Genomic DNA, 26,032 nt, shown 5'->3' with positions numbered 1-26,032 from the left:
TTTTTCAGATTTAGAAGGAAATGCCTATCAAAACAACCAGCTACTAAAAATAATTCTGGCCATGCATCAGTTTTTCATCTCCTCTGCGGACATGCTCCAGAAACTTGTTGATCTATATCCTTTGTCATATTCACCTGCTGTTAAGGTAATATTAGATAACTTGGCAACTTTGAAATGGGTAAGTAGAAGATACGTAATCTATAGGTGTATTACTGTTCCACTAATTAAATGATATACTTGTTCTTTACAGTTCTTGGTTGTATAGTGTGGTTTTGTTTGGTTTAGGGTTGGGACTGTTTGTTTATCTGTTTGGTTTAGCTTATCATCCACAGAGAAAAAGATGAAACTCCAGTGCAGATTAAGTAGGATAAATCACCCTCCACTGGCTGTGGAGGGAATATCTAGCAGGTGTTAGATTAATGTAGGCATCTCAGTTAGGTACTGTGAACCTGGGCCTAAGTTTCAGATCGCTTTCTCTCTCTGTCCTCCATACAAGTCAAAGAGCAAAGAACAAAAGTGTAAATTTTGAAAATATTTTATCATTTGGAGATGAAAAATTTCAACAAATATTATTTCTCACTCACATGCAAAATTACGATGCACTGAAATAAATCATAAACTTTTCCTTCCTATTTGTTCCCACTTTGCCTGGACTTGTACACATGTGTTTCTGGCTCATTAGATTTTTCACAGTGAAGCTACTAGATCATATTGGCATAGTAGCCTTTCTTAGGAATTTTTAATTGTGGAATATATTGCCTGACTTCTTAGCTTTACAGAATGTTTGCTCCTAATGAAATGAGCACAGTACAGGAAGCAAACTTGACATGCTAAGACTCTCCAGCCAATTTTGGTACAATTTAATTTAGCTAATCCTCTATTTCCCCAAACTCTATATCTTACTGGCTTGTAAAAGCAGCATCATTTATAACAGAGCTTTACTAACCAAAAGTGTTTTACACTAACCAAAAGTGTTAGATCAAGTCTGCTAAGCTACAACTGTGGTGTAGCATTGTGTTTAACTTAGGCGCATGCAGTCTTTGAAAATGGAAGAAGGTAACTGCTTGCATGTTTCTGAGAAGTAACGTTTTCTACAGTCAGAGAAATCATTCAAACTTTTATCAGACTTGCATATTTTGCAAGCTTGGTTTTTGGCTCTGTGTATAGACATTGACTCTCTGAAGACATTGAAAGGTAAAGACAGTTTTGAATGGATCAGGTAGTCTAGGCTCTTATATTTTGAAAAACCTTGCAAATGTCCCATTTGACCATTTTCCATCCCCTAAATTCTGTGAGTGATTTTAGATGTTATGGATGGTTTGTATTTGGTATTACTGTTTCAAATGTTAGAGAGATGTGCGAGTACATGAGTTTTATTAGAAATTGTGAGGCATGGTGCAAAGAAACGCATGTAGAAAGCAGAATCATTTCACTACTTAACATTACTCAGTACTTGGGTGGCTACATCAGTATTCCTCATAGTAGTCATATTTACAGTAAACTTTTGCTAACGATCTTGGGATATACTTTGTATGCACTTGTGTAAAACTCTAATTTGATACTATATGCCATCAGCATATTATGTGCAATCAGAATGATTCCTATTGCTTACAGGTAGGGAAGTATCAAGCTTGTTACATTTCATATCATATGTGAATGGATGTGGTTTTCCTTAACAGTTTTCTACGTATCTTAATGCTTTAGAAAATAAATCTTCCATGCTGTGTGTAAAGATATGCTATTTTGTGAGGTAAGAATATTCTTGTTTGGTGGCTATTTGTCTGTGGCTGTCTACGTCTCATACATACAAATGTTTTTGCATATCTTAAGCTGATGTTAAAAAAGGAAACAGCTGTACTGCTTCAGCTTTTCAAAGTTCACTTTAGTAGCTTTACACAAAAAGGCGCAACCTGCTTTCTGCAGATTCATTGAAGTCAGTGCATGAATTGTTGGGTCACAGTTTTGAACTGTGTCTGTATCTTAAACATCAGTGAAAATTGACAATGCTTAGGAATCAGTAGCATTGCGTCTAGTATTATTGTATAAATCTATTAAAAAAAAACGAAGTGAGATGTTGCAGCTATTTTTATATTAAGCAAAACTCTATTGTATTTAGTAGGTAATTCTCCTTAGTAGTTCTACTTAGTCACTTGCAATGATCCTGGATCACTTTTTTTTTTTTTTTTTTAATTAAGTATGGTAAAGTTTGATATCTCAGTTTAGAGAAAACAGAAGAGAGGAAAAAAAGATGCAACTCTGATAGTAGATTAGCATAGGATATCTCTTTTTTACACAAAATGAGAAACAAGTAGTAACAGTTAGGAAAGTAAAATTTGTTTTAAATGGTGATGATTTTATTATCTCAAAGCCGATTATTGGTTAAGTCAGAATGCTTTGGTATTGTACGTTATCTGGGAACATTTTTGCTTCTAGGCAAATTCATACATGCATCCATAAGAACATGCACTTCTGTTTTTCCAACAAGCACAGATTTTTACATGCATGGGTGTACTGGGTCTGCTGGGATTGAGTTAAATTTCTTCATAGCAGCCCCTGTGATGCTGTGCTTTGCATTTATGAGTAAAACACACCAACGTTTAAGCTGTTGCTGAACGGTGACTGCACAGCGTCAAGACTTTCCGTTTCTCACTCTGCCCCCCCAGAGTGTAGGCTGGGGGTGAGCTTGAGGTTGGGAGGGGACACAGCTGAGACAACTGATCTGAATTGACCAGAGGGCTGTTCCATGCCATACAGCATCATGCTCAGCAATAAAAACTCGGAGGGTAGTCATTCCAAAGTAGTTATTGCTTGGATACTGGCTGGACATCTTGTGGGAGATGGTGAGTGATTGCTTTTGCATCATTTTTTTGGTTGGTTGATTGGCTGGCTTTTTTTCTTTCATTCAGTTCTTAAACTGTCTTTACCTTGACCCACACGTTTTTCTCGCTTTTGCCCTTCCTGTTCTCTCTCCCATTCTGCTGCGGGGGAGAGGAGTGAGTGAGCACCTGGGTGGGTACTTCATTGCTGGCCAGGGTCAACCCACTGCAGTGGGTGACAAGTTACATATATGAATTGAAATATAAAATATCTGACTGAAACAATTTGAATGCCAAACATAGAGAAGTGTAGTTCTCTGAAAATATTTTGTGCATGTGAGACTGAATCACCTGTAACTATTAAATAGATTTAATTAGTAAATTTTTCTTCAGTGAATAGATAAAATTCTGACTAGCACAGTGCATTTTTTTATGTCTGAACTAAATAATTTCAAGTTTTAAAGCCATATATACAGTTATCTAGAAGTTCATGAAGAAAAAATGAGTATGCATATTATCTAGCTTTAATGTGAAACTAGAAATTTTAATATTGAATTTGTTGCAAACATATATTTAGTATAGTTCTATATAGCATTAAGCCAGGTAGTTTCTAATTTATTTTTAATCTTGAAATTTTTATTTTTGATAAAGTCAAGGTATCCTAGCAAAAGCATTTAAAATCTTGATCCACTTCAGGGGGTAGATCTTGAAGAAACACAACTCATAAGCAGGACCATCTATTTAAATTTCAGCCTTCCTGATGTTAGAGCAAAACCTTTATTTTTGTGTTTCTGTATTTTCCATGTGCAACAGGTATTGGATTACAGAGTTCTGGGTTATGTTCAAAATGGACTCTCAACTATCCACAACTATGGAGGAATTTCAAGAACTGGTTAAAGCTAATGGTGAGGAGTTACACTGTCGTCTAATTGACACAACTCAAATGTGAGTGCCAAAGTCTTAATATGCTTGAAAAACAAACTTTTGCTCTGAATTTCCTTTATTCAAATATAATGTCTCTCCAGTATAGCAGGGTAATGGTTGTATAGTGCATTAATTTTAATAATTCATATGTTATGTAACCTTAGAAGAGTTTATATGTCATTATAAATGAAATATATATTATGTAGAGGAACAGAATGCCTTTCAAGAATGGCTTAGGTGGAATTTAACTGCTGTGTAGACTTTGCGCTGATTCTCTATGCTGGATAAATTTTACTCTATCCAAGGAACTCAGAAAAATTTTAGATGCCTAATGATTTTGAAAGATCACTTGAATTCAATGAGAATGGAGAATACGTTTTTATTGGGTAACAGACGAGGGTAAAAAAAAGTGTTTATATTTTTAACACCAAAGTGAGAAGATATAGTTTATTACATTGTCAAACTGGAGATACTATTTTATGTGATTTTAATTATAAAATTACTTGCCCTGTCAAGAATAAATCCTACAGCTATACATCACATAGCTCTTTCTTGGGAAGAGAACCTTCCTTGTTATAGGAGAGTAAGGTAGTTCTGTGGAACTGTATAACAGTGTCAATTCATATTGTGGTTGGAAATGCACAGGCAAAAGCAAAGCAGAATTTGGTGTACATTTTATATCTGATTATGAAAGAGGATATTCAGTTTTTTCAAATCCAATTAAATTTCATTCCTCCATGGACGAATAGCATAGGGGCACAGTTCATACTCAGAGGCTGGTCAAGGAAATCTGTAGGAATTATTAAATGGAGGAGCACTGGATGCGTTCGATGAAGTTACGGACAGCATTTCTGGAAGTGCAATATATAATCTCATGCTGTTTAGTAATATAGTTGTATTGTACTTATGTGCTACATCAATATAATAAAGACTAACAATAATGTTTTGTCATATAATCTCCAATGCATGAAAAGAGCTTGCTCTTTAGAAATTCAAATAATGCACTTTTTATTGCACTAAGGCATGTAAACTATGTTACTTTTGTATTAAGAAGAGAGGAAAAGTTTGCTCTTCAGACAATAACTCAAGAGTAATTCTGTTTTAAAATTTGTCTAAAAGAAATTCTAGGGATTGGTCTAGAAAGCTGACACAGCGTGTAAAGGCCAACACCAGTAAGAAACGGAAAGTCTCGCTTCTTTTTGATCACCTTGAGCCAGAGGAGCTGTCAGACCACCTTACCTATCTTGAATTTAAGTCTTTCAGAAGAATATCTGTAAGTGATTTTATTTATTTATTTATTTAAAACAAAGATGGGAAGGACATAGAAAAGATGGGAGAGGGGTAGTATTACAAGATTAACCCTGCAGTGCAAGCTGTTGGACAAGCTGAGTCTGTGTCCAGACTCATTTTACTAGTGTTGAAGATGGCCACTTACTCTGAGTACATCCCCTTTTGCTTATTCTGAAGGTGTACTTATTCTGAGTATGTACCCTTTTGCTGCAGTCATTCGAGAGAGGGAGAGTGAACCTTTTAAGCAACTGTGGAACAGAGTCAAGGCAAGGTCAGTTGGAAGGAAGAGGAGTAAACCATTTGATCTTCTTCCAAATAATTTCTTTTTGTTAGAACAGGTGGTGTCACTGGGCACAGGAACAAGCAGCCTCTTGACTCAAATTAGTAATCAGGCTGAAATGGGATGAAGGAAACTTGGACTATTCTCCTAGAACGCTAACCTCCTGTGGCTATAGGAAACAGTGCAGCATTTTTGTGCAGTGACTAATGGACTGTATAGAAGATGTCCACTGGACTCTGCATGCCATTTTTGATTGTTGTTAACAAAATAAAACCTAGAGATAAGAAAGCATTTGAGAAAATGCCAGTTTTTAATGTAAGAGGGGTTTAAAATATTTTATTAGACAAGTTTTCAAGTACACAAAAAATTCTTAAGAATTTATCTCATTTATGTTTTTTAATTTGATTTGTTTTCCCAGCTATGTTGGTAGCTGATAAGATGCTAACTTCTCTATGCACCTTGCCTTCATTTGCATCCTTGTATGCTACAACGTTACTTCTTTTCAAAGCTGATACAGGTCACACATGGAAAAGTGAACATTAGGACCAAAATCTAAAATGGTTGCAAAGTCAGTGTGATGATAACAGTGAAAGCAAAGTGGGATTTTAAGGGTTTTTTGTTCGGTTTGGTTATTCAGCAGTGTGGTTTTTTTTGAAGCACTACAATTTGAAGATGAAGTCTTGCAAGGAAAGGAGCTCTCAATAACACGGTGGAAGATTCCACAGTCATGTGATACTGTACTTTGAGCTGACAGTACATGACTTTTCATGTTTTGTGTTAAATTCAAAAAGCCATAGAACCAAAGTCATGCACAGATTGCTGCCTGTAGGCAGTAATAATATGCAAAGCTTATATAACTCAACATTTTCGAGCTCTGTGCAGACATAAAGTAATTAATGATTGCAGTATAAAGCAAGTATGATTGCAGTCAGTGTGTCAGATGTGTCATAGAGTTCCAACAATTACATACTTGTATACATTTTATATGCAAGGTCCCTGCATAAGTTTTGGTATAAATTTTGTTTACCGAGACCTTGGATCAGAAAATAATGTGTAATTAATAAATAGTCTAGATTCATTAACTCTTTGCAGAATGTGTTCATGATATGCTAAGCCACAGAACCCTTTTGTTATTCTAACATGGCAGCATGTACTGGGAGAAAGGCTGCAAATGACCTGCTGTGTTATCAGTCACTGGAATAACTATTCATAGGTTCGGTCATTTGAAAGTCAGAAAGGAATACTTGATCCCCTGAACATATACAGCGTACATCAACATCTTCCATGAGACACCACATATCTTGCAACAAAGAAAAATGCAGGGAGTGGTGTTCACAGAGTAATGACTGCAGGTATGCTGATGTTTGGAAACCATTTCAATTTATAGTGATAAAATACAGGGAGGCTACACTCTTTCTGCTTTCCTGTTGAGGCTTGTAAGTTAGTCATTGCCACACCAGACTCTTGTGTTATTTAAGTACCTGGACTTCCTTACCGTATCTGCCACAAACAATCGTGTTACAGCTGACCTCGTTAATAAATTCTTGCACCAAAGTCATTTCAAAACTTTAAGTAGTATGTTAGACATAAATTTGTTCAGCACTTAAAACCCCCCTATTTTCTGAAGGAGAGAGCTACTGAGAACAAAATATAAACTATTGAAATTGATTCATGATTGTACTGAAACTGAAGTCCATAATTATGTAGTCAGATACTGAAAAATTATCTTCCATATAGAATAGTTGCTTACATTTCAAGATCCAGCGAAATCTGGCCGGGGTTCAAATTTCAAACAATAGTTGTAAGTACGTACTATGTAATCTTAGAGACAGCTCTACTTATTACTGTTAATGTTTCTTCCATTTTTAATTTAATAAGAGGACAAATCCAGAGAAGTCTGCTGTCATATCTGCTTTTTAAAGTGTTCAGAGTTCTTATTAAATGGATGGAAAAAAATTAAAAAGTGGAGAGAAAGTGACACAGGGAGAGCAAAAAACAAGCGGCAGCCTGACAATTTATGACCTTTCCTTAGGGATCAATGCCATTCAGCATATTCCTGTGGCCTTAAGAAAGGAATATGTGTCTATTACAGCTGTGAATGTTTTTGGTAAGATGTTAGTAAAGAATGGATATATAAATTCCATGTCACATTTTCTGATTATTCAAATTCTTGTGTATTCTTGTTAATGGATAAATTAACAGAATGGATAAACATTGCACCAACAGAAACGAATGATTGCTGCTCTTTGATCTTAATGGGAAGAATGGCATAAAAAAATCTGTTTGTCACATAAAGGTGTTTACTGAACAATTTTTAATTGCTTTGCTTAAATAAGAGAATCTCACAAGCTGTATTAAAAATACTAAGGAATCTGTAGCCCTCATTCTTAATGGTCTTATCTCAGTTTTATAGTAATCTCATTGAACTTGCTTTTTGTATTAGTGTAGCTTAATTCAGAAGTATGCCCTTGCTACCTAAACTGAACACTTAACTTCCTTAAACTATCACTGAGTTACTAGATTACACTTTAAATTCAGTTTAACCTTACCAGTAGAAGCCTGGATTCAATGAATCTACGGAGCCACTGAGGCTGGGAGGAAAGCCCCAGTTCTACTGATCCTGCGGTTTATATAAGTCAAGGCTCCTGAGATACACATGATGCAAATGATGTGATACAAATTATGGTGAAAAGGTGCTTTCAGCTAATTCAATAATTTGAAGCCTTCAGTTCAGCTTTGAACTGAACAAAGCTTTGACAAAGGAGAGATTTCAGTCTTATGGATGTTTAGGGTGTAAAATGTATCTTGTATATTTCATTTGAAAAGCAGACCTGTATCTGCACACAGATCATGAAGTATGTGAAACTGTAGATGAGTTTACGTTTGCACTTTTTTGTTGTTTTTTGGGGTTTTTTTTAAGTTCTTAGATTATCAGAACTACATTGTGAATAGTTGTGTGAAGGAGAATCCAACAATGGAAAGATCGATTGCTCTTTGCAATGGTATCTCTCAGTGGGTGCAGCTAATGGTTCTCAGCAGACCAACACCACAGCTTCGGGCTGAAGTGTTCATCAAGTTCATTCATGTTGCACAGGTCAGTTAAATTTTGACATGTGTTGTGTTTATTTTGTCTTTCTCCGACACAGCCCTTTAGTTGCTCTTCCCACGCTACTACTGTAGGATCAGCTGAGACTGTTGGCACAGGTCTTCTGGTTCATACATACAGCATGCACATTGTGTATGTGGTGGTTTCACACCAAGTATTCAGTATTACAGTGTCATGGCACCACGACTCTCTCGTATCCATTCTGAAGAAACTGTTTTCACTGAAAAACTAGACTTGCTTTTGAATCAGCTGGTGAGATTCCAAGCTGTGACTGTGCACCTTTCCAAAGCATGAACCACTATCATGCCTTTGGCCGTAAGTAGAAGCATATCTACTAGATAGACCTTACTGGACAGAGGCAGAGCTGTGGTCCTATTGGTATTCTTTGCATACTAATTCAACTGCAGTCATAACCAAGATAATAGGCAGTATTTCCTAGTTGTGGTAGACTGTGGGAAAAGGGAGAAGTACTGCGGAAATACTTGGAAGACTTACTGTATCTGCAGAATTAGTATCTGATTTAATAACTAGAACAAGTACATGTTACACCCAGTTAAATCACAGCTCATTACCAAAATGAGCGAAGCCAAACGGATAGTGGTGCAAAACATGTAAGACTTTAGAGGAAGACAATAGAGGAAATGTAGAATTTGGGTGTGCATTTTGAACAACTTGAACCTTTAAATAATAAATACTGATTGGTTTTTTTTTTGGTATGTCAACACAGAAGCTACACCAGCTGCAGAATTTCAATACATTAATGGCAGTGATAGGAGGTCTCTGTCACAGTTCCATTTCCAGACTCAAGGAAACAAGCTCATGTGTTCCTCATGATGTAATTAAGGTTGGTATTGCTCCTCTAAGTTTTACAAATAAGATAAACTTTAACTTTTTTATCACTGCACACACAAAAAACAACCTTACTTCTATGGATAAGGTGGAAAGACAGACAGAAAAAGAGAAAAAGGAAGACTTCCTTTGGTTGTGGAGGGGTTTTCTTTGTCATTTCATCTCTATGACACCAGTTTCTCCTACACTTCCAACCCCACCTTTCTTCAAGATTTGTATAGCTCCTTTAAAGTTTCTTTTTTAATACTCAGATGTGACAAGCTACATTTTCATTTATATGCAGTAGTACAGAATAGCATTCAAATGTGAAAGCAGAGAATTGGATCCTAGAACATTTGAGAATGAAACTATTGTCATGCATAGCAACATTGACCACCCTGAGTCTATGAAATGCTAGCGCAGAGCTCTGCACTTTGAGTTTAAAACTGAAAGGACTGATTTTTGTTCATCTGATCTTTCCCTATGACAGATTTTATGTAGTTCAAACTTGCACACATTATAATATATAATGTAGTTCAGACTAATGCACACACATTATAATACAGTGGAATATTAGGAATCAGTTGTAATTTCCAATTAAATTCTTGGAAATACAGATGGATATATTTTTTGTTGAGATTCCGGCTACTAAAACTGTGAAGGAAAGCATATTTTTTAGCAATTAAATGGCTTCTTAAGAGACTAATATGCTTTATTATTTTGTCTTGTTTGGGGCCTGAAAGATTTCATATAGGTGTCTAATGAACCTGTTCTGATCACAGCACGATCAGCTTGAATGAACAGTGCATACCTGGAGCATAGACCAGAAGTATGACTTCCCACTGATAATGGTTGCAGCTTTCAAGATACGTAAAACCAGTTAGCAAGCTTATTTTAGAAACATGTTGTTTTACAAATTTTATCATTGTGAGGAGTGGGCTGCATATGTGTCCATCATTTGAATAACTTTTTGCATCAAGAAATTGTACACAAGCGCTAATAGAAAGCAGGTAAAGGCTGGTAATTAGTGACTTGGGAACACCCGTTAAAGTTTAACTATGACAAATGGTTTGACTTAAAAGTCACAGGGTTAGACAGGAACTTCCACAAGAAAACATCAGTCTGTTGATTTTATAATGTTAAGAATCACCTCTGTACCTGTATAAACAAGGGAACTATTTATACTGCTAGACTTAAGACTCATTTGGCCTTTACAACAAGTCCAGTATGTTGTTTTCTCTTCATTTCCGTGGGGAAAAAAATTTTCCTAAAAGCACAGATGTGTCACCTTGAACTGTAGTAGGATTTGTGGTCATGTTGTGATGGGACCATAGCACAGTGCAGGGTTTATCTGCCAGGACTTTCCAATTTCAGCAATTCCAGCTTGTGACCTGGAAGCCAGAGAACTTTATTCCACATTTTAATGTGAAAATGGTTGGGTTTTATGAAGGTCAGAGAGCTTGTGCTGTACTTATGCATTAACTGCATACACATCTCCTTGATATGAGAGGATCCTATTTCTTTTTATTGACGAAATAGGGAATGTAGGAAAACCAGCATTATAGGTTAGGCTATAGATTAACTAACTATACCTGGAGTATTACATCCAGCTCTGGGGGCCCCAGTACAAGAAGGACATGGAGCTGTTGGAGAGAGTCCAGAGGAGGGCCACAAAGCTGATCAGAGGGCTGGAGCACCTCTCCTGTGAGGACAGGCTGAGAGAGCTGGGATTGTTCAGCCTGGAGAAGAGAAGGCTCCGGGAAGAGCTTATAGCAGCCTTCCAGTACCTAAAGGGGCCTGTAAGAAAGCTGGAGAGGAACTGATTACAAGAGCATGGAGTGACAGGACAAGGGGTAATGGGTTTAAGCTGGAGGAGGGTAGATTTGGATTAGATGTTAGAAAGAAATTCTTTACTGTGAGGGTGGTGAGGCACTGGAACAGGTTGCCCAGAGAAGTTGTGGATGCCCCCTCCCTGAAAGTGTTTAAGGCCAGGTTGGATGAGGCTTTGGGCAACGTGGTCTAGTGGAGGGTGTCTGTGCCCATGGCAGGGGAGTTGGAACTAGATGATCTTCCAACCCAAACCATTCTATGATTCTATCATAATTACATATTATAGATAGTTAAATTAGGTGAGGTGAATACCTAGATTTCATTTGAAGCCTGAAGTTTTAAAATCCATGTCGAGAGTCATTGTGAGTAAACCCCCTGACGATAACAGGAAATTCTTGTGGTGTATGACCAGAACAAAAACCAGTAACCAATTTCAATTTTTTGTTTTCTTATTTTTAGGTGTTTAATGAAATGACAGAACTGCTTTCATCTTACAGAAATTATGATAGTTATCGACGTGCCTATAACGAGTGCAGTAACTTTAAGATCCCAATCCTTGGGGTCCACCTGAAAGACTTGATATCACTTCATGAGGGAATGCCAGACTACTTAGAGGACAAAAAAATTAACATATACAAACTATACTCTCTGTATAACCACATAAATGAGCTGATACAACTCCAGGAAATGCCACTTCCCCTGGAGGCTAATATGGACCTTGTTCACTTGCTTACAGTAAGTCTGAGATGAAATACCTCCATTTTAAAAATAATTTCATATATCTCTCAAACAACTAAATAGAAAATTCCATTAATTATAAATATGTAAAATTGTAAGATTTTTTTTTTTCCTTAAGGAAATGTACATAATAGAAGAAGAGCAAAAGTTAGTGATATTGATTGATCTGGCAGCAAGGGTAGAGGTGCCAGTTCAGCAGTATGCTTCTACTTATTCCTATAAGGAAAGGAAATGTTTATTTCTGGTTCACTATAGGAGTATGCATTCTCTCTGTACTTTCATTGAGGAAACGCTCCGAGTCCTCTGCTGATTAAGCCTAAATAGGGAGAAAGTTAGGAAGCTTCCTTAGCTGCTCCTTGGAGGCAGAAGATTGCATACAAAGCTTCCTTGTATTGAACACATAAACTTTCACATAAAAGTTCAGTCCCTCAAGATGTGTAGGGTTAAACATACCACATTTCTCGCCAAGTTTCTTCTGGTACTAAAAAAGCGGTCTGGCATAAATGTTCGTTAAATATAGTTGTTGTATTACTCTTCCAGTCATATCTAGTCAGTGCCTTGTTACTAACAAAATTGATAATACCTAGGATGTGTGTCACAACAATACTTTTAGCTTCTTCTAGTAAGTTAAAATACTACTTTTTATTAAAATAGTAAATCTACCTTTCTTGTTTCTCAGTTTTGTTTGACTTTAACGAGTACCTCAGCTTGGAAAAACTAGACAGGCTGCTTCCACTTTCTGGTTATGAGCCCTGTTTCAGCAAAAAGCTAATAGATAAAAATGCTTATGTGCTTGAGGCTATTTGTTCTTTCTGGGAGCGCTCGTGTGTGAAATTAAGCGCATAGACCTGCGGCCTGAAATAGAGCCACATAAAGCAGTGAATTTCTTCCTGCTAAATGTTTTAAATGTTTTGTATCAAATCATTGTAGGTATCACACACACCCCCCCCCCTTTTTTAAAAAAATCTTTTATAAAAATGGCTGTTACAAATATGTAGAACTTTGGCCACAATCTCCTGCAGCTATATATGACAGGACATAAATTAAAATAATTCATTTCAAAGCAGGAGCTTCTAATCTGCTAATATTCCAGGGCACATAATTTTCCTGTTTGTTCCCTGATTTTTCCAACAGTCTTTCTCCTTCTTCTGTTTCCTTTAGTCAGATGCTTTCCCATTAGGAGGCAAATCAGTTTGAATAGCTATTAGTAATTACATACATAAGTCAATAATTCATAGAAATATCATAACATTTGGACTTTCAGGTTTTTTCAGCATCAGAAACAACCAAGATTTCCCCAGTAATCTAAAATTATTCACTGTTGTGACTACAACAGTAATTCTTGCAGTTGTTCACAAGAAAGTTATTGCATAGGTGTAATTCAAGTAAGATTATTCATTACATAAAATAGCATATTTTGGTTTTTTAGTTTATATGCATATGACTGCTGTGATCTTGACTCTCTATAAAAAGTTTATATTTTCTTTGGACTTGCCATGGATTGAGGCTTGTGAGACATTTACGTCTGGCTTTTTTTATTCAATCATATGTCTAGTGTGAATATTTTAATGTAAATACTCAAAAAATGTCATGTTACTAGTCTTCAATCTTAGCTTGAAATTTGTTTCCAGTCAATAAAATATTTGCTATACTATTTTCCAGGACACAAGCAAAGGTATAAAGTTGATAATTTTTTTCAAATTCCTTTATTTACCCAGGTGTAATGTTTCTTGCTTTACATAACTGCTGTTAACAGCTAAAGGTTCTCACTAAATATGTGCAAGTCCATCTTTTATCCTAATAATATACTTCTTAGTTCAACGTGATCACTGTTGGATTGGATAAATCTGACATGTTTAAACAAGGGTTTTCTGAGAATTTGAGTTGATGGACAGTTTCATCGGAATGGTGTTTCTATGCTTAGTTGCACAATAGACCATTCGAATATTATGGGACTAACAGTTTTTTTCAGTTTACTTATTAACTGACTGCTAATTACACCTACAGTCATTTGCTGTGCTAATGACTAGCTGTGTAATGTTACAGGTTTCCAGATAATAGCAATAAGAGTCTGGAATTTAGAAATGTGCCCATTTCAAATTGCTGTGAACACCTGTGCAGCTCATGTGCGTTTTTTCTAGGTGCAACCTAAATTAAAAATCAGTCCACCGAAAAATACTAATGCTTGCCAGGAACAAGTTTGTCAAGTAGTAGGGACTCTTTTGGTATTAAACTAATGTTGTGTTTGTTTTCAGCTGTCCCTTGATCTTTACTACACAGAAGATGAAATTTATGAGCTTTCATATGCACGAGAGCCACGAAGTCATCGAGCTGCTGTAAGGGCTTTTCCACATTCTTAACAAAAAGATTTTTTTTTAAAATGAGTAATGTAACTTTTATCCCTTGCATTCATTTTATTGAACGTTTTAGCTTTATACACTAAACAAAATTTGTTAAAGCATAAACTGCTTGGTTCATGATGAAGCCTAAGCTAGAATGTATGAAAGACCTGACACCATCTCTGGTTTTATAATACACAAATACAGATGCAGTTACTTGTGTAGAGACATGACATCAGGCAATTGATACTGATTCTTTTAAATGGAAAAATCTTATGTGATTCAAATGATGAAATCCATGAGTGTTATACTGTAGTTTTGTTTCTGTTTTATAAATATGTAAAGGACAGTGAATTTACAGGGCTGTTGGTGAACTGTGACAACTTTAAGAATGAACACTGTTTGAACAATTCAGGGAAAAGCTTCCTCTGAAGTACTACATAATTATCAAAAGTATGATGTTGGGTCCAACAGGCCATTTCTGCAGTCCTGTATCATGTACTCCATTCTCACAAATGAAAGAAAAGTAATACTGAAAACCTTTCCAAGTGGTACTAAGGAAGTTCCATTCAATTTATTCTAGCCTTTGACACCTTCCAGACCACCAGTAGTTGCAGACTGGGCCTCAGGGGTAGCCCCTAAACCTGATCCAAAAACCATCAGCAAACATGTTCAGAGGATGGTAGATGTAAGTATGGTTCGCCCATTTACCTTACGTATCAGTCATAGCCTTAATCTCTACATGTGAGAAGATACAAAGAAGGGAAAAAATACTGGACATATTTGAAGCTGTGCTGAATTTGTTAGCATTTCTATCCTCATGAATAGATATTTCTGCTAGCTGTAAGTAGCAGCAGCGGCCAGTGAGGCATGGAAAGAAATTCCTTAAATGGCTAAGGAGCCAGCCATGTGTATGAATGCTGGTTTGTATACTTCCAGAGTCATTCTTCTAAGGAGCTAGGGACTCCAACATCATGTTACTGGTGGAGTCTGAAAGTGGGCCTCTCAATGACTTTGTTAGTAGTAGCCATTGCTTTTTCTCTCTCTTTTGGGTCACCCACTTTACTGGAAACCATCAAGTAAGCTCAGGTGATGGATTCCAAAACTGACAGAGAGAGGTAAAGAATTTGTCTTTGCATCCCTGCTTTACCTCTTTTTTCCTTTTAAACACTTCTAATATTGCTAGGTATCCTTTGATACATGCTGTTTTGGAATAAATTTATAAATTTGGCCTAGGTGTACTCCTTGCCTTAGGGCCAGAGACAAACAGTAATGTCATTCCACAAGTGGAAAGAGGTGTCTACATGACAATTCCGTCATGTACCTACTTTTCAGGTAACATTGACCTGATGAAATAAGCTAGGCAGCTACACTGATTTGGCTACAGAGGTCATCACTGAGACCACTAATTGAGAGTGTTAGTACAAGTTGTATGTGTAGGCCTGGACATAATGATCTTAAAGTGAAACTGAAGAAGGGCTGTCACTGTGTAGTGAAGCATTTAGTCCAGCCTGTGTTGACTTATCTACGTTTTGCTACAAATCAAGAAATCATAATGCTCCTTTAGTCTCAAGCAAAAAAAACAGTTAGACTGTTGCACTGTTTAATAGATACTGGGAGGAAGTGGGTGAGGAAATCCGTATATATTGTGGAGACTTTCTAAAGTGGTAATTCAGCCCATCCACATTATAAACTATTCTACTATTACTTTGCACAGTCTGTCTTCAAAAATTATGACCATGATCAGGATGGATACATATCCCAGGAAGAATTTGAAAAGATAGCTGCCAGTTTTCCATTCTCATTTTGTGTAATGGCTAAGGACTGGTGAGTACCTAGTTCTGCTCATCAACTTTGTAGCATCTGTTTTGGGAGGGATTTGGGGGTTTTGTTTCTAAATTTTATTTCTATCACTAGGGTGGTAAAAATCATCCTCTTCACCCATAAATAGAAGTGAAAACATAACTGACAAAAGCATCTTCTAAATGTGTTGAGTGACATTTTCATGACCTTACAGCAATGGTAACCAGGCTGATAATGGAGGAAGAACAAATAATAGAAAAAGAAATATTATTTTGAATTATATTCAGTATATACTACTAAAGAACTTTCCTAAGATAAACTTGTCCCTCAAAAATACAGAATTGGCAAATATATATTTTGGTCAAATTAACAACATTTTTCTTAAGCTATTAAAGCATGGGAAAACACAATATTAATTATTGAGAGGTTTTCTGTGAAGTAGTTTTGAGGTTGCATCACAGATGCAGATATTTTGTTTATCCTTACAGGCTGCATTTTAAATGTGTAAATAAGCTTCTATAGACTTTGGGAGCAGCTGACAAGATTACTGAGATCACTGTAGTTTTTGGCCCATTAAACTGTTGCCATTATAAACTGTGAAGAAAGACATGTTTTATTCTCTTTATGCTTTTAAGAAAACGTATGTCTCACAAACAAGTTCTCTTGTTTATTTTCAGGGAAGGTCTGATCAGCAGGGATGAAATAACAGCTTACTTTATGAGGGCTAGCTCAATCTATTCCAAATTAGGACTTGGCTTTGCTCACAACTTCCAAGAGACCACTTACTTAAGGCCCACTTTCTGTGACAACTGTGCTGGATTTGTAAGTTTACTTTTTAGTAAATTATGTTAACATTGTTTGGAATAATGCCTTTTTTATCTCATAATCACCATGTGTCATATACAGAAATGGATGTATATAAAACACAGTGAAGCTATACCGAACACCAGGCTTCCCTTTACAACCTTACAACCCTCTAGGCAGTACTATTACCTGTTTAAACATGGCTTCTACCTTGTGGTGTTTGGTTGGGTCACCACACACAGTCTCAGGCAAGACTTCCAAATCCAGAGCCTTCCACTCCATGCGGCGCTTAGAACTCATGTCCTGGTACAGACATCGCATGCCCCCTGCCCATGGCACAGAAAGATTTAGTAAAACTGACTGTCCTACGAATCCCCAGTGTAGCTGAGATCGAATTCTCCATCTACTCCAGCTCCTCAACTTCTCGGGGGGCTGTCAGATCTGCTGATGTATTCATTGGAGACTAGCTCAAGGTATTTTGTTTGTGATTGAAGAACAAGCATAAAATATTCTCCGTACCTTATGCTAAAGTGGTAAATCATTCTTTCTTTGACTTTACCATTGAAAGGGTAGAAAGACAAGATATTCTGCAGTTACTCAGATCTTAGAAATGAGTGGAGCTCTTAGTGGTTTTTTATATCTGAAGGTATCAAATGTGCAGAGAAATATATTAATACGTAGTCTTTCTCTTTGTTTGAATTTCAGCTATGGGGAGTCATTAAACAAGGATACAGATGCAAAGGTAAAGTACTTTATGCCTTGTTAATTTTAATCTATAATTGATGGTAAATGACAAAAAAACCTGGTCATCCTGAGATCCATTGCTACATCTATGGACCTATTTAGTCTGACCTCTCAGGGAGGAGATTCGAGAATAGCATGATAGACAGGTGGTCCGGAAGAAATGCAAAGATGAAGAAACTCAGAAGTGATAGCTCTAACACTTTGTAAAACACTGGTGAATTCAGAGGGTTTGGGAACAGACCCATCTATTCCACTGGGTGCAAACACCAACACCCTGTGAAAACTGTGCAGCACATTCACAACATCTTTTACAGAGTTTTCTTCCTCATACAAGTACCTGCTTTCCCTGCAACTCCTACAGTCAGAACACTGTTGTGACTGAATGTTGCTGGTTTGTATTTTATCAATGAAAAGGAGTTTTAAGTGTATATAGCCAAAGGGATGTAGTTGGTCTGTTTACCAGATGTATGTTGTTAGAGGTAATCCATATAGAGAACACCAAAGAAGCTTTCTTGCTTCCTGGAGAGGGAACGCAGTGTGAGAACTGATCTTAGATGCTACAACAGAGCCACTGAATCATGGAATCTTTGCTTTGTTTACAGACTGCGGAATGAACTGTCACAAGCAATGCAAAGACCTGGTTGTGATAGAGTGCAAGAGAAGACCCAAAACTTCAGTGGCAGATAGCAGCCCAACATCTGCTCTTGCTTCAAGCCTCTGCCCAGTAGGAGTCAAAGAGCAATTCCATGGTGAGAAAAGATCACATTAGAAAGATCAAAAGATACAGACAGTGTTTCCTTTGCTTTTTTTTCTTTTAAAGTATCGTTTTAGGTTTTGTTAGTTAACTGCAGTATTTTATCAACATACAAACTAGAACCAGGCATAAGTGAGCCTGTACCAAGTAACACCATTCCAGTTCTAGTCTAAGTAAGGACGCCCTTTCTGAGAGACCTTTTGCGACACTACACTATATGTGGTGCACAAATGCCACGAAAACTGAGTAAATCTGCTAGACTTTCAGGAGAACTAGATGCCATGAACTGATCAGCTGACAGGTTCCCTTAACTCTCTCACCTTTTGGCAAGCAGGTCTTGGCACACTCCAGTTTTCACCACTGTTGCCACATTAAGCAACTACCACAGTGTTAAAATTCTGACTCATATTTCAACGTGGAGTTTTAAAGTCAGTTTACTTATATGTCTGTGCGCTAAGAAAACCGACAGCTAATTGTGTTTTTTTTTTTTTTTCCACTTCAGTAGCTGAATCTACAACTCTTCTTCATATGTCCATCCTTCATTCAATAAGAAATGAAAAATCTACACCTCTCTGTTCTTTTCTCCTTATATCTAACACCCTGTATAAACTTTTCATATTGTGTGTTACCATGTAGGCCTCCAAAGGAGGCCTTGAATAAGACCTCAGGCTACTTTTGTTTTCTTTTGATTTTGATGTTCCAACTCTCTCCGTATCCACTTTCATTAATTTATCTCCTGCTTTCTGCCTGTATCTAAAGTTCTTCAAATCTACTACTTGCCACTTTGATATCAATCTTTTGTGTTGTATTTAAGATTCATACTGCTGGATTCCATCTTAGGCTTCCTATTAGCATTTACGTGGAGCACAGTGCAGCCAATTTCTCTTGATAACTGACCATGTGCATCTCTATGATTGCACCTGCATGGGCTGCAGCTGCATAACCACCACCTCGTGGGATGTCACACTTATAGAGAGATTGAACTGCAGCGTGTTGCTCCGTCATCACCCAGGGCACCAGAATATGGTACCTCTCAATGCTACATCATGTCAAAGAATGAGAATTCAGGTCCAGGTTGAAGGTGTAAGCATCATCTGTTCCTCCATCCCCATTTAATTCTCCAGAACGTGCAGCAGCTACTGGACTGACTTTGTTCTTTCCCATCATGTGTTTGAACATACAGTCTCATTTTGTTTTCTTCCCAACAACAGAAATTACTTTATCTGAAACAGGTTGTCTTTAAATCCTTTAATCACATCTTTTGTCCACTGCTTCTGACATTGTGGATTTCACCACCCTCCCCACCCCCCGCTCCCTGTTTTTACTTTTAACTACAAAACTAAAAGTATTTTAGGAACACCTATACAAAAGCAGTGTAAAACTTTAAAATGTCAATATTTCACCTTTATAAAGTAGATAAGTTGTATCTTACCACTGCAAGTTGTGATAACGCTGAACTAACACCCAGGTTTGATCTTCCAGCCCAATCACTAATGGTGATCAATGGTCTATTTAAAACCTCTTAGCCACCTAGAGGTTTTTCTGTAGCTGACCTTGATGCTACACCTGTTTTCCTCTAGTGATCCATATTTATGTTACTGAGACAGGGCAAAGAGCTGTTTCAAGAGATGCAGCATTGAGAAACTTCCAGTGACACCTATTTTGGAGAGCAATGAATGTAAAATCAATAAAGAATAAATGTTTTATTTATTAAAATCATGTTTCATTACTGTGCCTCCTGTTTCTCCTTTCCTGGGATAAAATCTTGACTCAGTTTACCATACGTATTCTACAGGACAAGAAGAAGGACTGTTCACATTTCCTAATGGAGAAGCAGTGGAACACAATGAAGATAGCAAGGACCGAACCATTATGCTCATGGGTTCCTCAGCTCAGAAAATCTCAGTGAGACTGAAACCAGCTGTGGTTCATAAAGGCACACAGACTGATCCCGTACTGCTGGCTGGTGATGTATCATCTCGTAGGCAGACAGAGAAGAAAGAATATAGGATGCCAGAAAATCCTTATCTCCAGGCAGCTCCACCATCCCCGTGTCCGAGCCCAATTCTAGGCCGCAGAAAGGCATATGTTAAATGGGAAAACAAGGACTCCAGCCAGAAAATGAAGGAGGAGCATCATAGCTGTAAACCCTCATACCAGGAACTTGAGCAGGTACCTACATGATGAAACAAATTCTGGTTTACACAACAGTACCGTAAAGTGGTTGGAGGGTGAGGGGGAGTGGCGGGGTAGGAAGGTGTCACCTTAGTCCAGTGTAATTAATTGCCAGAACAATCCACGAGTGGCATCATAAATTCTTAGCAACTGTAACTCCAGCAATGCTTCACTTCAAGCATAGATTTTAGTACTAGTATAGGGCTTAGGGAATAAATTTTGAAGCCCTTCTTATGATTACACTAATCCCTCTCAGTCTTAAAAGTGACAGTCAAGAATGTGAACATAATCCAGTTGCTTAGGACAGGATGTTACTCCATAAAATGAGTAACATACTCCTGAATTTCTTCCTGCTTTTGGTGGCCTCTGCTCCCCTAAGTGACAGAATAAGTGGGGCGGGGAGGGCTGGGGGCTCTGCTTTTGTTCAACTGACAGTGAATCCCTTCTTTTTTTTTTTTTGATAACTTTTAAGTCACCAAGAAATTTTGCTGTGTGAACAGACATGATGCCTCTTGCTAGATTTCATCTGCATCAGCCCAGTTGTGGCTCACCTTACTCTACAAGTGTTCTGCTAAAGTAGCTATTCATAAGACTGTGTCACCTCAGATTTGGCCCAAATTCAGGTTTGTAGAAGCAACACCTTTCCAGACAGATTAAAGAGACTGTCACAGTATCAACAATGAGACTGATGGATGGATCCAGATATGATTATGAGGAACAAAGGCGGACTTATTTTCATACTTATTACTACCACTATTCTGAGATGGACCAACATGGAAACAGTCCACCAACAAAAGGATCACAGCCTGATCTTTCAATGATCAGTATAACTTTCAAAGTATCCTTTGCCATTAGTAAAGTGAGCTCATCTTTTATGAAAGATGATTGGTTTATTAAGACAATTAGCAAGAATATTCCAGTACAGACCACTTTCAGTACATTCAGCATAGACAAAGGTGTGAAGTGTGGATGTACTTGTAAAACTGGTTCTTTAAAACGTCCCATTCATATGAGTCCCACAGTTTATGCTTGTCCTTGCTCCCTCAGCAGATCCTGACCTCAATTACTGAACAGCAGCTGATGTTACAAATTAATGTCTTAGATTATTGTATATCAGTTTCTGCATTAGTAGAACAGTGAAGTGTGAGCTGTGTTCTTGTTTCCCTAGATTATTGCTGTTAGGAGAGGAGCAGTGGAAGGTGAATGAATGCAGGTTGTGGATGTGACTGTCAGATACCAGGTGCTGGAAAATTTTAAGAGCATACACAAAGGATAGACCAGTGACTACAGAAATGTTCAAATAAGTTCCTGGTTATGTTCCACTGATAAGAGCTACACCAACTTATGTTTATGCCAGTCAACCTAAACATACAATCAGACAGTCCTGAAATAAATTCAAAATAAAATACCATTCTTCCTTTTTTTTTTTTTTTTTTTAAGGAAAGAAATATTCTAAAGGCAGACAATGAAGGATTAAAGATCCAGCTCGAACAGGCACATAAAACAATTGAATCTCTCACAATCCAGAGAAGAAACCATGTAGTTGACAACCTACAACACAGAGACTGTTCCTAGCAGACCAGAGAGGAAATATCCTGTGGAAGAATGTAAGACTGAAGGAGGGGTTGTGATAAAGCTGCTTTTACCAAGTAAACTGCAGAGAGAGAGTCTGAAGGATGTTAAACAGAAATATCCTCTTTACTCACCTCATTTCCATATTAAACATACAGTCCCAAGTGTATAAATCCATTCCTTTGACTTTTTAAGGTCATTTAGCATTATCTGTGTAATGAAAATAGTATCTTCTGGGTTTGCTTTTAAAAGGAGTGATATTGTTGCTGAAGTTTCTGTTCATGATGAAGGCCATGTGGATTCCCCAGTGACTTGGCTGCCAGCACCACACCTTACTCTGCAAGTGTTCTGACAAAGTAGCTATTCGTAAGATTGTCACCTCAGATTTGGCCCAAATTCAGGTTTGTAGAAACTAATGTTGGATAAAGCTGAGTATTTAAGTAAAACTGTAGAAATACTCCATTAAGAGAAACAGTTCCTTCTCACTGTGGCTGAAACCAATTAGAATCATGAAGTGAACTGTCAGCTTTGTTTCCAAAGTTTAACAAGAATATTAAAAGGAGTAGTTAAGCTAATGATATTTGATTCTTAGACTTTGTTAAGAAAAACTGACAATGTTTTTAAACATCTTTCAGAGCTTTAGAAGTCCTGTTGCTCAAACGCTTACCTTTGTTAAGGTAAAAGAGATAAGACTAGAAAGAGTTTACATTGAAATGGAAGCATTTACATTACTGTTTCCATTTTTGCATTCCATGCCACAACTTGGAACAGTTAGCTCTATATATTTGGCTTAAGGGATAACTTGTTGCCCACATACAGTAGATATGAGCCAAGGCTGAGTATTTTTCTTTCATGTCAAACTGGACACTACTGTTGAGTAGAACCTCGAGGGCCATATTATGAGGGAAACTGCGCAGTAATCCTAGTGCAACATACTGTATTCCAGAGCTCCTGACGTCTTCTGGTTCTAACCAAGGTTTTTCCATTTTCTCTCTCCCAGTTTTCATATGCACTTTAGGTAAAGAGTCAAGATGAGCGTGCTCTTATGTGTGTAAATTTTGTATAGTAGAAGGTGTTAGGGAGGTAACGTAGTTTTCTTAAAGCTACAAAGTGTACATATTGTTAAGAGAAAACAAAACAGTCTATCAAGTTACCAATAAATCTACTTGTCAGAATAGACAATTTTAAAATTGCATTTGCATTCCAAGACAATCTGTACTCTTACAGTTGTATAAAACTTGCTTGCATTTATCAAACAGGGATTTGTCATCATTTAAACATTTAAACATCAGAAAGTTATGACTTTGATATATTATCTACAAAGTCCACTTAATGATCCTCAAAACTTGTAAGTTACAAGTCCACTATAGATTGAAATTTAGTCAACCTATTACAATACCATGTGTCCTTTGTGTTCAGAGTTGTATAAATGTACGTTCCATCCACAATTTACAGTCCTTATCAAGTATAAGAATGCTTTATTTGTAAAAAAAAGTCCATTTGAAACTACTTGCCAGTTTAGTGATTCTAAATTCTTGTTTTGAACTGAGATTGTGCTTGCATCTCTGTGTATAAGTAAAAACAAATGGAGGGAAATAGTTGTAGTAGTAGTAGTAGATTTTCTGTTATCTTACTGTAAATAACTGAAATGTATAGGATAAAAAACAGCAGCTGTGAAGATTGTGCAGCTTTTATTTCCTCATACACTAAACCTGAATTATTTACAATTCACATGGAATTGCACTTTGGTCAATGAAGCAGTCAGAATAGCTTTCAGGTCATGTCTGCAAACTTGCTTTGCCCCTTTCCTGGAAGCTTCTTGATTTTTGTCCTCTGTTCAGGGAACTACAGCAAGGCTTATTTCTAGTAGGCATTTAGCAAATAAAAGTCTGTTTCTGCAACAAGTAAAATAAACAAAAGTTGAATGTATTTTCATGTATTTTGAAAATACTCCAAAAGGGCAGCTAAGACTCCTGAATCCTGTGGGGCAGCTAAGGTAACTGCTTGCTTGTGGTCTAAACTCTGGATTCCAATACAATTTGTGTGTAGGCATATACTTTGTCTATGCTGTGGGGTAGAGACTGTGAACAAACTCTTATTTAGAAAATTTCTGTGACACCATCAGCTGGCCCAAAGGCTACTGTGTGACTAGGTTGAGTACTTAATACAAACTTGAGTTAGGACCATGGATTTGTACTAGATTAACTACTAACTTAATGTTTCTTTGTGTTGTAATCTTGTTCCTACAAATGATCTGAATGACTTGACTTAAAAGGGATTTGTGTGCAGAAGTATCTTACAGAACAAGTATGTGGTGCTTCACATATGCTGAAAACTTCCTGCTTCAGAGTCAGTTGATACATGGAGAAGTTCAGAGCTCTCAAAGTACCTTCAGGTTTTGTTTGCCCAAATCCCCATGCACTTGTCTCGCTTTTTATTTTATGTTATGGTAGTGGTCCCTTCTTTGTTCTTTTGGGACTCCCTTTTTGCTGCATGAAAGACTAATAGCAGAAACTGACTGCAGGGATAGTGCTAAAACTGACAAAGCTACTGAACAAAAATGACTCACATCTGTATTAATCTTCAAGTTGCTTTATGCTGGGAAAAAAAGATGATAAAGTACTATGTGCTGTTGAAAAGTCACGTTAGCAAACACTGATACTGAAATGTATCTTGTCATGGCTAACTTAAATGAAAAGCACTCACCTTTATTCCTTCTCTGGGCTCAGCTGTTTCATGTACATACAGGAAGGAAGAACAACCAAGTGTGTGTCATCCCGGTTCTCCCCACCACCACCACCCCAACTACTGTTTATTTTTTAAGTGTGAATTCTGATCGTGTAAAAGTAAATTGAATGCGTGGTATCACAATTAACAAGGCAGGGCTACTGCTCATATTCAGATTAAACACCACTGCCTTTAAAGTCGCTTATGTATGTTTTTGGAAATATGTTTTTGTTACAGTAGCAATCTGTTATTTTGTTGTAACTGATCTCTATGGCAACTTGAAAAATTTTTGGTTTAATGGTGTTTGAGAAGATTGAAAAAGTGTACAGATTGTAAAGATTTTATATAAATTGTAAGATTTCAGTTTAATATTTATAATAGAAAAAAATATTAAAATTGTACTTCATGCATCCAAGTTTGTCTCTCAAAGAAATCTAAACAACCTCTATTTGTCTTCCTTGGTTCTGTCATCTGAGGCACTTCTGCAGGATGAACCCTGCAGTACCAGAGTCCCAAGCCTAGCTTCACCACCTGCAAGCCATGGAATGCTGCCAGAGAAAACTTAGGAAGCAGCTAGGCATTTGCAGATTGTTCTTTTGGTATTAGTGGCTGACACAGTATACAGACACTGATTTGCTACTCACTCTTCCAAGTGTTACAAAGCACAATTCTTCATTAGCACAATCTCTCACTTTTGTTAAGAATGCTGATTCTGAAAAGATGTCACAGCATGATAGCCAAGTTTAAACAAGGGTTCTGCTGATGCTGGCTATTACGCAGGCACCAGTGCAGCACCCTAAAGACCTGCTGTTCTTTACCTTGTAGTAAAACTCAAAGTACCTTATCTCAAGTATGTTTTATACGGGGCAATGAACGTTCACCAGTTATCTTCCATCATCTGAGGGAGGATGGAAAACACGAACATCTGGAAACACAAACATCTGGAAAACACAATTCCTATTTATATGGGCCAATCTGCTTTACAGTCTTGCACATACAAAACAAGTTGGTTTATTTCATAATTATAGAAATTGGAAAAAAACTTCAGAAGTCATTGGAGGATATTTCCTTAGTTTACATAAGGACAAAATTAATGATGACATAGACCTATGTCGTCTTTTTTTTTTTTAACTAAGATAAAATGTAACTGAGATTCCTTAGTAATCCCAGACAATGTAAAAGGGATGTATTTGTGACATGCCCTGGCTGTTGAAAATTTCCTACATTGTTATCTACAGCCTTTTCCATTTTGGTAAAAATATATCTGTTATTTCTCATTACCACAAAAAGGAAGTTCCATCA

At 37.0% G+C, this 26,032-nt stretch overlaps 1 protein-coding gene across 5 annotated transcripts in view; it reads left to right on the top strand.

Moving 5' to 3' along the window:
- The window catches only part of RASGRP1 (RAS guanyl releasing protein 1), a 51,811-nt gene extending 26,671 nt beyond the window's left edge, over positions 1 to 25,140 (top strand). For 2 of the 5 annotated variants that reach the window (XM_075754116.1, XM_075754114.1), the window contains exons 3-17: positions 9 to 106; positions 1,680 to 1,750; positions 3,630 to 3,761; positions 4,860 to 5,013; positions 8,231 to 8,404; positions 9,144 to 9,260; positions 11,534 to 11,809; positions 14,068 to 14,148; positions 14,735 to 14,839; positions 15,869 to 15,978; positions 16,632 to 16,776; positions 17,464 to 17,500; positions 18,105 to 18,251; positions 20,052 to 20,428; positions 21,872 to 25,140. In XM_075754116.1, coding sequence (XP_075610231.1) covers positions 9 to 106; positions 1,680 to 1,750; positions 3,630 to 3,761; positions 4,860 to 5,013; positions 8,231 to 8,404; positions 9,144 to 9,260; positions 11,534 to 11,809; positions 14,068 to 14,148; positions 14,735 to 14,839; positions 15,869 to 15,978; positions 16,632 to 16,776; positions 17,464 to 17,500; positions 18,105 to 18,251; positions 20,052 to 20,428; positions 21,872 to 22,006 — 2,159 coding nt within the window. In that variant the 3' untranslated portion in view covers positions 22,007 to 25,140. Of the gene's footprint in view, positions 1 to 8; positions 107 to 1,679; positions 1,751 to 3,629; positions 3,762 to 4,859; positions 5,014 to 8,230; positions 8,405 to 9,143; positions 9,261 to 11,533; positions 11,810 to 14,067; positions 14,149 to 14,734; positions 14,840 to 15,868; positions 15,979 to 16,631; positions 16,777 to 17,463; positions 17,501 to 18,104; positions 18,252 to 20,051; positions 20,429 to 20,903; positions 21,056 to 21,871 lie in introns of those variants that run through there. The other 3 variants (XR_012835669.1, XR_012835668.1, XM_075754115.1) reach the window with 3 other exon arrangements.
- Positions 25,141 to 26,032: the final 892 nt, after the last annotated feature.

Source organism: Balearica regulorum, chromosome 5 (assembly GCF_011004875.1).
Source record: "Balearica regulorum gibbericeps isolate bBalReg1 chromosome 5, bBalReg1.pri, whole genome shotgun sequence".
Lineage (NCBI taxonomy): Eukaryota > Metazoa > Chordata > Aves > Gruiformes > Gruidae > Balearica > Balearica regulorum.
Note: the sequence above shows the minus strand (reverse complement) of the source record. Positions and strands in the feature narration are given on the sequence as shown.